Source organism: Corylus avellana, chromosome ca7 (assembly GCF_901000735.1).
Source record: "Corylus avellana chromosome ca7, CavTom2PMs-1.0".
In the NCBI taxonomy this organism is placed as follows: domain Eukaryota; kingdom Viridiplantae; phylum Streptophyta; class Magnoliopsida; order Fagales; family Betulaceae; genus Corylus; species Corylus avellana.
Genome location: NC_081547.1, coordinates 21573389 through 21587233, shown reverse-complemented (window position 1 = coordinate 21587233; position 13845 = coordinate 21573389). Strand labels below are relative to the sequence as shown.

At 36.2% G+C, this 13845-nt stretch overlaps 2 protein-coding genes across 2 annotated transcripts in view; one reads left to right on the top strand and one right to left on the bottom strand.

Moving 5' to 3' along the window:
• Positions 1–2772: 2772 nt before the first annotated feature.
• Positions 2773–13845, bottom strand: part of LOC132188522 (protein REDUCED CHLOROPLAST COVERAGE 3) — a 21193-nt gene continuing 10120 nt past the window's right edge. The window contains 15 exon segments of the mRNA XM_059603003.1: positions 2773–3617; positions 3619–4682; positions 5616–5697; positions 5785–5897; positions 6110–6241; positions 6354–6537; positions 6793–6926; positions 7366–7470; positions 7569–7670; positions 7863–7955; positions 8036–8350; positions 8516–8617; positions 8712–8774; positions 8978–9145; positions 13480–13508. Of these exon segments, the coding sequence (XP_059458986.1) occupies positions 3056–3617; positions 3619–4682; positions 5616–5697; positions 5785–5897; positions 6110–6241; positions 6354–6537; positions 6793–6926; positions 7366–7470; positions 7569–7670; positions 7863–7955; positions 8036–8350; positions 8516–8617; positions 8712–8774; positions 8978–9145; positions 13480–13508 (3248 nt within the window). The 3' untranslated portion in view covers positions 2773–3055.
• Positions 13009–13830, top strand: LOC132188521 (DNA-directed RNA polymerase II subunit 2-like). Its single transcript, XM_059603002.1, has 3 exons — positions 13009–13137; positions 13241–13384; positions 13568–13830. The coding sequence occupies exons 1-3, from the start codon at positions 13087–13089 to the stop codon at positions 13805–13807; spliced, it is 435 nt and encodes a 144-aa protein (XP_059458985.1). The 5' UTR covers positions 13009–13086; the 3' UTR covers positions 13808–13830.

The following is a 13845-nucleotide window of genomic DNA, read 5'->3' as shown; positions in this document are numbered from 1 at the left end:
TGCTGGAGATGCTCTAAGTCTATTATTTATCAATGTGAATTGTACACATCCTAATAAATGGAATCACTACATGTACGTAGTCAATAAATTTCTCATCTTCATGTTTACTGATTCTATTAGATCTATGGGTTTACGTGAGTCTCACACATGACCCCATAGATCTAATAGTGATTTTAAAAGTAAAAGGATAAGAGAATAATAAAGGGAGAATGTGGAGCACATCTCATTTTTTAAGTTCTCAATATTGTAATTTTTTGTACCATAATTGAGGGCCTTATTTAGAGATTATTTATTAACTTTACACCATATTATTGGAGCCTTAAATATAACTCTTTGGTCTAATGCAAAGTAGATACAAGCCAATAGTTTCTCTCGTCTCATTCTAATTTCTTTTGTAAAGCTCTTTATATGGGTGATTTCTTGTTACTCTAGAAAGTGCTATTCTAGAGTAACATTTGGGCTTCATCGTATCCCTGTAAACTTTTTTGTCATATACCCTTAGCACTTAAAAAGGGAACAAAATACGTTCTAAAAATATTAGAGTTACGATCGAGCCTTGAAATCTTATTTTATTTTTGCCTTCATATTTTTCCTATATATATATATATATATATATATATATATTTATTTTCCAACAAGTGGCCTCAAGGAAATCCTCAAGTGGCATGTACTAGAGTGAAAATTCGACTGCCGAAATGGGAATTCTCAACCTATTAGTATCAACCCTTTGGGTCCTACCTATGTTCTGATGGGGCTGGTTCAAACTACAGATGCATCAGACTTAAGGGAGCGTCTGCAATTCCAAATATCTAGGCCTCTTCTATGCAGCTTTCAATGGACTACCATGGTCACACTCAGGTAGAATAGCTACAGTTAATCTTACCCACCTGCCTTTTTTAAAAAAATAAAAAATAAAGTCCCCCGTGCCTAGGCAATGCCTTGATAAAATGCGTCATTTATAACTACACTTTTTCTTTTTTCTTTTTTTCAATTTTGCGTGAACGTAGGACCTTAATTTCCACAAACATCACTGTTACAAAGTTCTCCAAAGTATACTCTACAATTGGCACTTGAGTTTTTATGATTTTATGATGCAAAAATGACTCTCACAAAAAATAATGACACAAAAAACAGTCAGCAACTTTCGGCAACCTTTAGTGGTGGTCCAGCAGTGGTTCAACAGTTTAAAAAGGAGAAACTCTAACTCAAAAAATGGTTTAAGAAATTTAAAAACATAAACTTTTTTCTAAAACTAAAGAAGTTTACTATTATTTTCGGTCGCATCAAATACCAAAAAATATGAAAAAAAAAAAAAAAAAATTCTAAAAAAAATTTTATATCAAAACAAATGAAGCCTTAATATATGATTTCTGTCCAAGAGCCCTATTGAAAAAAAATAGACATATTGTCCTATGTACTTCAATGTTAATTACTCATGTCTCCTGTTAAACATGTCAGAAAATAAAGAAGCCCCTGCACCAGTTAGAGTATTTACAGTGGCTTCAATAGCCTTTTAGCTATTTTGTTGAGCCAAGATGCTAAAAACCCTCCCCAACGGGCTGGCTAAAATGGCCTAGCAGTTGTTGAGGAGCTACGGTACTCAGCATGTTTGCTGAGAACTGTAGCCTCAACAATGCATATAATATATAATATAATCTTCGTTTGAAGCAAAATGAAATAAAGAAAGAATAAAAAAAAGAATAAAGAAATAATATTAAATGATAGAAAACGAATATTTAAATGAGATAATAAAAGTGATAAATTAAAATGTTGAGCCGAATGTGAGTGATTTAAAAAAGTGAGTAGCTAAAGTAGATAAAAGGTGGTGGTTTGGCTAAAATTTTGCTAAAAAATTGCTGAGTCGGATGTGAATGCTCTTACCACCTTTGGGCCTAGAAAAAGCAAAACCAGCAAAAATAACCAGAGATCAACATGGATTTGAAGGGGTAGGGAAAGTGACACTCCAAGGGAACTTCCACCATCTCCTAAAGTGCCTCCTGGCAAACGTCCATATATAGTATAATGCCTATGTTATGTAAGTACTCCCAGCAACAACAAACTACACTCTCGACAGTGTTTATTGAATTGAATCTCCTTTAATATTTCACAGTGACCATAATCTATGTTGAGTCTGTGTATCGTGATAAAAGATAATCTGTATATCTTCTTGTAGCAAAATCTCTCTCTCTCTCTCTCGTGTTAGGGAGATTGAGAGTGTCTTGAGGATCACTTGTGTGTTATGTGTGTTTGCTCGTGCTACGCACCTTTGCTCCTTCTCAGGGAACACTTTGAGGAGTCTTTCAATGAGACCATAATATAATGTGTTGAGACACTGCTCAATTCAAAAACTTATGCCTATGGATTTAAGCTCAGTATGTTATATTAGCTCACTCATACTTGTGTCCCCAATGAGTAGCTTAATCAGCTGGGGATCATGCTTCATGAAGTGAAGGATACTAGTTCGAATCTTCCTCCCCCTCTTATATCAATATGTCAAAAAAATAAAAAAATCAAAATAAAACTCACTCACACTTGTGAAATATTTCCAATGTTAGACTCGAAAGCTACTTTCTGAGCAAGCATAAGGGATATGACAGACTGCAAACACATTATCATTTCCAAGGTTGTCAATAATTATCAGAAATAACACTTAAAAAGATATGTATACAATTCATCAGAGCATATAAAGAATGGGAATAAGTTAAAAATCCACTTTGTATCATAAAAGAAGGAAATCACAGGGGAGAGAGTGAAAGTAAAAGGAAATCATGGTAATTAATAATTAGCCAATTAGCTTTTATTGATCAAACAAAATCTCTAATAAGAGAGAAATTTCTACATGGGTTATTAGGACGTCCAAAGTGAGCTTATGAACCAATAGAATGAAATTTGATTATGACCAAAACTTCCCTTTCAGTAATTTGTGCATTGTTAAAATGTGATGCAGAGAGACACACAAGACTAGAACTAAAGACGAGCAGACCTTCCTGGTGACTTCTTGAAGATGAAAAGGCAAAGCCTTCCTGGTGACTTCGTTTCAGGTCTCCCTCACTCCTTAACGAACGGAAGCACAGATAGATTGCTGATTGTACAACCCAGTTACGCTATTTGTAAACTGCTGCCTGTTTCTTCTCCTCTTTCTAACTACTATAAATCCTTCACCATCCCCATTTTGTTTCTTATTTGCATCTGCTGTTTTTGGCTGCTTGACATCACAGGATTGAGAAACCAAGTCCTTTCCCTCATTGCCATAGAGAATTTTTATAATTGCACTGTCATTTGCTATTGCATCTGAAGAATTTTCTGAAAACTCAAAATTCTTCTCGCTAACAGCAGGCTCACCCAAAGGATCCATATTTTGCCGGAACGACTTTACAATGAAGCTAAGCAGTACCTGCCTTGCAAGCTCCAACTTCTCAGACCCAGAGAAGCTCTTTTCTGAAGCACCATCTTTGACTCCATTATTGGATTTGTCATCCAGCTTCTCCTCCTCTGCCCTACTTGTTTCAAACACAGAATTTGAGTCAGTTTGAGTCGGACAATTTGCATCACCAGGATTTGTTTGCCAAGCTCTCCCAGGTACAAACTTGGGTGCATTTGGGTTCATGATTCTTTGACCCAAATCTACCTCTTTCCTTGCTAGGCGTATGATATCTCGAATGGCCATGTTTCATGCGGAAAGAATAATTGTCTCTATGATACAGAGGTGCACAAGGAATAAGAACAGGTTCTGCAGCTAGCATGCCTTGACTGACGTTTACATCATATATACTTGTGACAGAAACTGAGTTTAAATGGTGAGGCATAGACAGTGATCCTGGATTAAATGGTTCAGCTGCAGCAGAAAGCTTACTCCCATTTGTTTCTACCGGCTTTACTTGATCAGAAGAACATGAAACCTCTTCAAGTTTTGGGGTAGTAGGCTCCATCTGAGTGCTTTTTTCATTCGTCCCTTCTATTTCGACATCTTTTGGGATTGCTTCAATTACAGATTTATTGCAGCTTTCTTCATCCTTTGATGTCTCAATTGGAATGTTGTGCATCTGGATTTCAGTTTTCTCCTCGTTTAATTCTTCTACTGTCTCTAGTAATGGTTTTAGAATGGTACCTGGTGGTGCCAGAGCAACTTCTTTGTAAGAATGAGATTTTGAAGCCAAGGAAGTAAGAGTTGCTGGACTAGTGGGAACCTTGGAAACAGGAGCTGTTGCCCGCAGATTAACTGAATCCTCTCCAGAACTCAAGCTACCAGCCTTTGACTGCTTCAATGGAAACTCAGTTGAATTGGTCTTCGGAGTTGCCTTTTGCTCTGGTGAAATGAGGTCCCGCCTGTAGATGGTTTCTTTAGAATTTGAATGTTCACCATTGCTAACGTTTAGTTTTGCAAGAACTGGTCGCCTCCGGCCAAATTTCCGGCCAGCCGTTTTTGCAGACCGTCCTTTTGAATTGGCTTCTTGCCACCCTTCATCTGAAGTGAATTCTTCCACAACTTCACATGCAACTTTCAGCCCATATCTAGTAATATCATCATTTTCTTCAGGTTCTTCAGGATAAACCTTGCTGACTTTTGCTTCTGTGTTACCATCTTTTGTACCTGCAGTGTTTTCGGAGCCACCATAGTGCAAGTCATCATCCACTATAGCATCATCTTGTGCTTGATGGCTTTTATCACTTAGCTGCAAAACCTGAAAAATTATAGATAAAATCAAGATAATCATGTTATATGCACATAAGGTAATTTTGTTCTGTTATTTATTTAGTGGATGTATTAGATGAACGACTCTAGATATGCACATATGCTGAATTTCGTAGATTTTAGTAGCCTACTCTGATAACATCTTGAGAACTTGAAGTTTCTTGAGTTCAACAACACTCCCATTAATAAGGACTCTGAACAGCTTCTAATCGAACCTTTTCCTCTCTTTTGTATTTTTCGTTTTTGTCCTCTGCAACTCGGTAACTCAGATTATCGTTGAAACATGCTGACTAAGATTATCCTTTTACTCAATCTTTCTCAAAAACAATAAAACAAAAAGTATCTAATTTGTCTCAGATGCATTGGAAGAAAAACAGTAAGTTCCATATTATGGGCATGGAATCACGTGTAAACGTGTTCTAGAAGCATGGATCTTGGTTCTGTTAAGCTCCTATTGGTTAAAAAATTTGCCCCTTATATATACCCTTTGCTTGGGCAGTTTAAGAAACCAAAACAGTTGACTTCACTTGGCTAGATGCTCCAACTAATTTGGACTGTTACAAGACTTATAAAACGAAGCCATATTAAGTAAAAAATCAGCAGGCACTACATTTCATTTCCTAGACATGCCCAGCAAAATTAGGCGTGGAAGCTACAGTATGCTATCTGACTCGAACTGTTAGTGTATACAAGCCACGCCAAGAAACCCAACCAAACCAAAACAAATAAAAGGGCACTAAGACAGCTTAGTTTAACATACTCTTTGCGACAAGTAACGATTATATTAGGGCAAGAAGAATATATAGGCATTAAAGAACATTAGCATCAAATGTTATGAATTTTCACTCCTAGCTGGTGGAATAGTTGATACCATAAATCAATATGTTCCTAAATTCAGATAAAGCAAGAAATATCTGCCTACCTTTGCACGTCGCTGTTTCCTCTGGGCATCACTCCCCTTAGAATCTTGATCAGGACTTATATAATCCAGGAGATCTGATACACTGCAAGAAAGGGTCAAAGGGTTTTGGCACCGTGAAACATAATAATTTGATTTGGAACCAAGTAATTTGGGAATACCATATCAATACCTAAGGTGACCTTTGCTAGCAATGGATGCATCTGGCTTTGGAGTTCCATTTCTTGCTGCTTCTTGCTGCTCCAGAGCTTTTGATTCAAAGTATTCAAGCCATGCAGCAGCATCCTGCATTAACAACATACAGCATTTTAATATGTCAACTCTGGAAATCTGAACGTCCTTATGCGAGTTAATTGGCTTAAAAAAATCCATTTAATTGAACTGTTGGGTATTGCAAAATTATCTTCTTTAACAGATTGCAATAGAGATGCCAAATTAGCAAACACTGCATGATAGTAAAATCAATAAGCACAGACAACAGTAAAGGACTATGTGACCTGAGTACGAAGATCTTCGGGTCCAAGTTTGGCTTGAAGTATTTTAAGAGTAGTTTGCTCATGTTGCACACTCAGGGAATACGCTTCCATTAACGAAAGAGCTATGGCTATAGCATGATAGCTTGCAGCTGTCTATAAGGACAAATAAAACATTTAGCTTATGAGAAGACTGCATGTAATGGGGGTATCCATATGTGTGTGTCTGTGTAGAGAGAGAGAGAGAAGAGAGAAGAGAGATAGGAACCTGTATATGATCTGCTCCTAATAATCTTTGGTTGCATTTTAGAGCTTCATGTAGGTATCTGAGAGCAACATGGACATTTCCCATGCCCTCTTCCATCATAGCTACATTTATATATGTTGCAGCTGTGTTTGGGTGAGATAGTCCACATGTAAAATGAAGAAGGAACAGAGCACGGTTTACGTACCTGCCCATTGTGCAACAGTTTTAATCAAGAGAACCAATAAAAGGCACTGAGTGAACAACAAAGAGTATTGGAACTATGCTGATGAAATTAATTATAATTTCACAGTTATGGAAGTGACAGATTTGATGGGAAATGAATAGTCATCAAAAGTTCAGTTTTTAAATAGTATACAGCGTAGTAATCTAGAATGAAGAGTGCAAAGATGATCATTTTGGACAAATATACAAATTCAACAGCAGGTTATTTTCGACTTACTTCAAAGCCAATTCAATGTGTTGGAGACGATAGTAGAAAACAGAAAGATCCCCATAGCTTTTCATTGTATCTGGATGGTCAAGCCCAAGTTCTCTCTCATTGATATCCAAAGCCTTTTGCTGATATATCGTTGCCTAGGCAATGAGAAAAAAACTCCTAAAATTTAGAATATAAACCACCATAACCACTCTCACGTGGTGAAAACCAAATTTAAAGACACAGCCCACAAGACCACTTGGCAGTAACATCACATATAAAATGTTCGTGCAATGGCACTGATGGCCTCAGAGATTGTAAATTGTTCAAACTAAAAAATCTAAGGTGCACACCAGTATTTAAACATGTAAATCCCAAATGCAGAAATTTATAGCTGTGCAAAGCATATCTATGTTCGACTTGTTTGTACAGATAATGTAAGCCCACATCTGCTATAGATTGAATTTGAGAATTGCACACTTTATTAGCCCTAAACACAATAGCATCCATTTAATTAAACAAACTGTAGACTAGTACTCTGCCTCAAGAAATAGAAAATAGATATTTTGCACAAGTAAAGCTGACAGATTTTCTTACCTGATTGAAGTCTCCAGTGTGGTAAAGAACTACTGCTAGAAGACTGTAAGCACCTGCAGTAGTTCGATGGTAGGGACCACAAACAGCTATCATCTTTGCTAGTGCCTTCAAATGCAAGTAATACATACTGTGAGATTAGTTACTGTTTTCTATTTAAGAAAAGAAGTCAGTTGTCTTTTATGATGGACTTAATGGGAGAGTACCTTTGTTCCATAATTAACAGCATCCTCTAACTTTCCTTTATCAAGAGCAACTTTAGATGACTCCAATAGATTCCGTCCATCTGCTGAAGAGCATCCTACATGCTGTTGAACAAATTCAAAAAATCTAAGATACATTGAAGCCAATTTTAGCTTACTCAATGAGATAATAAGTATCAAATCAAAAACAGAGTTATCAAAGATCTAAGATATTTTAAATCCACTATTAGTTGGATCAAAGTAGTTGGATCAAAGAGGTGGCAACTAAGAGAGAGAGAGAGAAAGAGAGTTTCCCACCTTACACACAGGAACCATGCTGATGATATCATACTCCCTGAATGGGTAAGGGTTTTCCATGTCATAATCTCTTGAAACCATCTCTAATCCAACCTGGGAGAAGAATAACAAGACGAGCAATGATCATGCTTTGAACAAAAATCATAGAAAGAGCAGTAAAAAGCAATAATTACCTTATGGCAAAGCCCTCGGAGAATTGATAACTTTCTCACATGCCGCAACTCATCTTCAAGCATCCAACCAAATCTTCTGGCTAGAAATATTTGTAACCATTCGAATCTAAGAAGATGGTCATCATTCAATTCTTGGTTGTCTTCCATTTCGCAGCATCCCAGTAAAAAATTTAGGGATGCAGCTATTGCTGCAGGAAAGTCCTCGATATTGTCAACAGAGGCAACAACCGCTTTAAGTACATGCTTAAAGGCTCGAGTAACCATCTCATGGATACAAAGTGATTGTATATGGGGAAGTTTCTCAGCAAGTTCAACCTGATTTATATAATGAGATTAGGACAAACAAAATTAAATATTGCACACGTACAAGTTCCAAAACCTGCCAGGATTCCCCAAGGACCAGAGTCGGATGGGCTTTCACTTAGAATGTTGAAAGAGAAGGCAAAGAAGGAGAAAGAAATAGAGGGATTGTTTTCTCACCACTCGACCCAAAGAGTGCATCTGTAGTCCCCTTAAATGCATGAAGTCAGTTAGTGTACGGCCATCAACTGGAGAAAGTTCAAGTGATCCGAAGTCTGTTACCTAACAAAGTAAGATATTTAGTTCATAACCCTCTGCATATGATAATTGTAAACCTAAGCATGTAACAGAACTCGGTGTATAAAAAGAATATTACCAGTTTTGGTAGTGCAACTTCATCATAATATTCATGTGCCAGGCTGATAAGCTCATCTATTGACTGTTGGAGGAAGCACATTGAGTAAGTCCAAAAGATAATAAGAAATAATTATGGTACCATAATAACAACACAAGAACAAAGTAAAGTTTATTTTCTAAATAATTCTAGTTAAAATGAGCAGCAAAGAGGAAAAAAAAAAAGCGGATTACAAACTGAATTAACAAGTGAATAATGTGACACATTGACAAGGGTGTCAAAGAAACCTTTAAATGAAGACCAGTTCCAGTTTCTTTGAGCCGGAAGAAGGCATCTTCAGAAATTAGTTTCTCCAGTTCTGCTGTTTTGTTGACTTCCCCATTGCTTAGTTCTCCCAAATCAGTTTCCACATGCATATTGTCAGGTTCAGAGTCATTTTCTATGATCTCCCTTTTCTTCAAAAATTTAAACTGCTTTCCAAGTCCTTTGACAGCATGTAAAGCCTCATTATCATGATCAGGGCCTTTAGAATCGTTTCCTGGTTGAGTTTCCTGCTTTTGTAGATGTTGTACCCAAGAAGAACCAAGTTCCCATCTGATGGACTTCTTAGAATCAATTGGCTTTTCCTTCAACTTTTTCAAGCTCTCTTTGATTACTCTTCTTACCAGACATCTATGCAGTTCTAAACCATCCAAGTTAGACTGAGGTGACCAACCTCCTCCTGATGATTCAGCAGTAAACTTATGAAGCAGAAACCTCAAGCTGTAAAAGAATTTTGTACTTGATCAGTCCGTTGGATAATATGCATGTAGCATCGGCAAACCTTTTAAAACAATATTTTAAACTCTTGAAAGCACTTCAAAAGCAGTTGATCCTTTCTATTGAACCAATAACAACCTAACAAATCTTTCATACTTTACCTTGTATTTTAGTATTAGCTACTAATTTGCATGTATCTAAAACGTAGAAAACAGTGTCAGTGAAATGAACTAAATCCATTGGCAATTGTTTTCAAAGCCAAAAATCTTCGGTCCCACATGCATATCTACGATTTAGCGAGTTATATATGCAGTAGAAGAATACCCCTATTGATTTGCAATTCTCCACACTTTTTACTTTTTAGAGAGAACCCATTCTCTTTGAAGATTCAAACATGTCTGTTAGACAAGTAAAAAAGAAATCAATTTTTGCGGCCCAGTTTTCTTAGTATTAATTTCCCTGACAGAAACCCTTTAGGGTTTTAACAGCCATAATTATACTCAGAGCATCATGTTGTATGACAAGTATGGCATTTTTTTGCTAAAAGAGCGAACAAAAACCTCATTTTTACTTTTGAACTGCCATTATTTCATTTACAAAATAACTTCAAAAAGTTTGATTTTTTTTCCTTTTCTCAGTAAACATAATGCAATAATCGCCTAAGGTTACTAACATACGCAATCGACACGATTGGTATACTCGGCTGATTTAGGAATAGAGTTACTGTATGAAAAAATTAATTTTTTTTTTCTCTTTATGTATTATATATATTTTTTATAATACGGTAAATACAATCAAAAAATAAATTATATCATAATATATGTATCACAAATCAAATCAAACTCATCAAATTACCCAACAAAAAAAAAAAAATCAAAGTAACTATTAAAAATCTTCATCTAACGACATCACAAACACATAATAATTTAAACTACTTACGAAATAAACTAAGCACAATTAAATGACTACTAGTGTCTAAGAAAAATGAGTACTTTTAGTGGACTATTAGCATACGGCTATTTCTTTTAGAAAAGCCTCAAATCTCAAAACATAAATTATATTAGAGTTTAAGCCTACATAAAAGAGACTAGAATCTAAATTTAGCCAAAAAAAAAAAAAAAAAATCACATTTATCTATAAACTATGACTAGAAACACTAAAAAATTCACCCACTATCTTTTTTTAATAATAAACTATTATCTATTCTCTCTCCACTAATAAAATATAACTTTATTTTCTCTCTCTTTAATAAAAAATAGCCTCATTTCTTTACATAATGGCCATTTAACGACCAATAGAAGGCTAAGGGTGCCCCTGGTAATTTTTTTTTACCAGGGGCACCCATAAAATTTTGAATGAAAATGCTTAATAAATTTTTTAAAAAAAAAATTTACCAGGGGCGCCTGCCCCCAGGGCGCCCCTGTGTAAATCCGCCACTGCCGGGCCATCACCAACACTCGGTGGCTCACGAACACCAAGTGTTGGTTCCCGTTACGAAATTGTTATATTGATGAATCTCCCCCTTTTTTTCAAAAAAAAAAAAAGAAAAAAAGAAAAAGGGATCTTGCTACTTGCTTACATTATAATTAAAAGGGGTTCTGGGTTCAAAGGCATAATTTTTTTCATTTCTCTGTTGCTGAGTTAATGGTGTGCCTTAATGAAGATGGCATTAATCCTCCTGGTTATCTTTAGGATTATTAACGCATATGACTTGTTTTCAAAGAATCTGTGGGCCTAGTGATAAGAGATAAGAGTATGTGAATACAATGTAACCTAGGATGACTCAAACTCAATGTGTATAGATGAGGTAGAGAATATGTAGATATAGAAGAGGTAGAGTTGTAGTTAAACTCTTATAATGTAATTGCTATATTTTATCAATGAAAGTTCACTGTGATCATATTATTCAGCAATAGTATTCTGTTCTCATAAGGATAAGCATTCACGTCCAGATCAGCAAATTTACCCTTCATTTTAGCTAAAAAGATTATATTTCTTTATCTAATAAGTTTTCCAAAGCAACTATTCACTTTCACTATTCCATTTCAATATTATTTTTTAAGGATTTCTTTACTTTTTCTTTGAGAGAAAAGGGAATGTTAGAGATTTTTTTATTTTATTTTATTTTATTTTTTCAGATTTGGTGAGTGAGTGTAATTTGGTGAGCACGGTAACAGCTCACCTAGCCGGATGAGAACTAGGCCTCTAAGTGTTACCATGATTGATTTAAGGTGTATAGATGTCCTTTGTAATTGATCTTAGTCTATTATCAAGAATGGCTGGTTGTCTCTACGTGCGGTTTCTGGAAAGAACATGTTGTTACTTGTTAGATGGAGTATATTAGGTGCAATGCTACTAGGTTTCATAAGTTGGTAATTCTTTTTGGGATAGACATCATATATTCTATCTAAAAGGTGGATTTGAAGTAACCATATTGACTTGTTTGAATCATGTGATTTCAGTTGAAAACATAAAGAAGCTGCTTGATCATTTGCTTGTATCAAATGCTTTTTCAGTATAACAAATTACTACATTTAAGTTGGAAGAAAAGAGCTACAGTGGAGGGCACTCACCTGAAAATGTTGTTTCAAAACTAAATCTTGATAGTTTTAGTTGACTGGAGTGGACAAAAGGAAGCCACTGCTTGCATAAGGGAAGTTTCTTGTAGGAAGACTTATAGCACCATTGCCATAGGTCCTCCTGCTTCCAACCCTGTTCATTAAACAACTTACCATTCATTCCTGTTAGGGATGTTAGCTGGGGAATCCTTTCTATTAACTTCAACGTTTTTTTTTTTTTTTTTTGTTACTTTTTCTCTATTTTTTTTTCCGTATAATTATTACTTTATATGTATTTTCTTAGAATATAGATTGAAAAAATAGATTTTCTTGATAAAGTCTTCTATTTCGGAAATTATTTGACAAAATATGAAATAAACATCATATTTGATAAAAGTCTTCAGGCACCTGAAATTTGTTTGATAAAAGAGTAAAAGCGCAGTAATAGATTTTGACATTTTCCAATGCATTAAACTGTGATCCAAAATGACAACCATCAAACTCAAACACCGGCAGATTTTGGTGGCGGTACCACAAAATCAACAACAAGCTCACTCTCCACAAAACCCCTAACCTTGTCTTCCAAAATCGCCAAATCCTCGTTCCCTTCCACTGTCTCCAACTGGTTCTGTTCAGGAAAAACCGAGAGCCACGTGACCAAAAACCCCTTGGCCCTCCTGGGCGAGAAGTTTTCTCCGAAAGTAAACTGACTAATTTCCCGAAATCCATCCTTAATTCCCTTGATGCCCCCCCTAAAATCTCTGCTTTTGCATCATCGCCCAGATTGTCCTTCAGTTGAATTGCAGACCCAGGCGGTGGCAGGGCCACGTGGAGATCATTAGCGACGAAGACCCAATCGACGGCCATGATGTCTTCGATCAACGGCTGGTACTCCTTTACCACGCTGACATAGCTGGGGTGGGCCGAGTAGGCTGTGAGGTGGTTTTGGAGACTCTTGTCAAAGAGGATTTTGGACGGACAGATCTAATACCATGGTGAAAACTGAGTTTTGGATAGTCTATGTTCTATGCTGCTTGAGTGAATATTTTTCATTTAACTAAGATCTTGTTTTGCAGGGTATGCGTCATGGCTCTTATGATAAATTGGATGATGATGGCCTCGCACCTCCTGTGAGTATATGTGAATTTGTGTATTGTGTCCTAGTCCTCAGAGGTAATAATCTGCTTATATTTTCATTTTGTTCTCTAAAAGTAACTTGATACTGTATATTAGGGTATGAGAGTTTCAGGCGAGGATGTGATTATTGGAAAGACCACTCCCATTGCTCAGGATGAAGCTCAGGGACTAGCTTCACGTTATTCACGGCGTGATCATAGCATAAGCCTGCGGCATAGTGAAACTGGAATTGTTGATCAAGTAAGCTTTAGTTAAATTCACATCACAGCTTTGTCTTTTGAATTAACTGTTGCCTATGTCAATTGAGTTGATTGATCTGAAGATTTAATTGAAACATCAAATGCCGCTGACAGGTTGCTTTGTTATTTAAACATGCACTTTTAATGCAATCTGACTGTTGTTTATGTATCTATTTCTTGGCAGGTTCTACTGACAACAAATGCTGATGGGCTAAGGTTTGTGAAAGTAAGGGTGAGATCCGTTAGAATTCCTCAGATTGGGGATAAATTTAGCAGTTGGCATGGGCAAAAGGGAACAGTGGGCATGACATACACTCAAGAAGACATGCCGTGGACCATAGAAGGAGATGCTACTCCCTTTATAGACTTCCACAACTGTTACGGAAATTTCGTTATCAATGCTCATCTTCTCTCTAGCTTTTAAAGTGTCATTATTTAGATTTAGGAATTGGGTCATGAAGC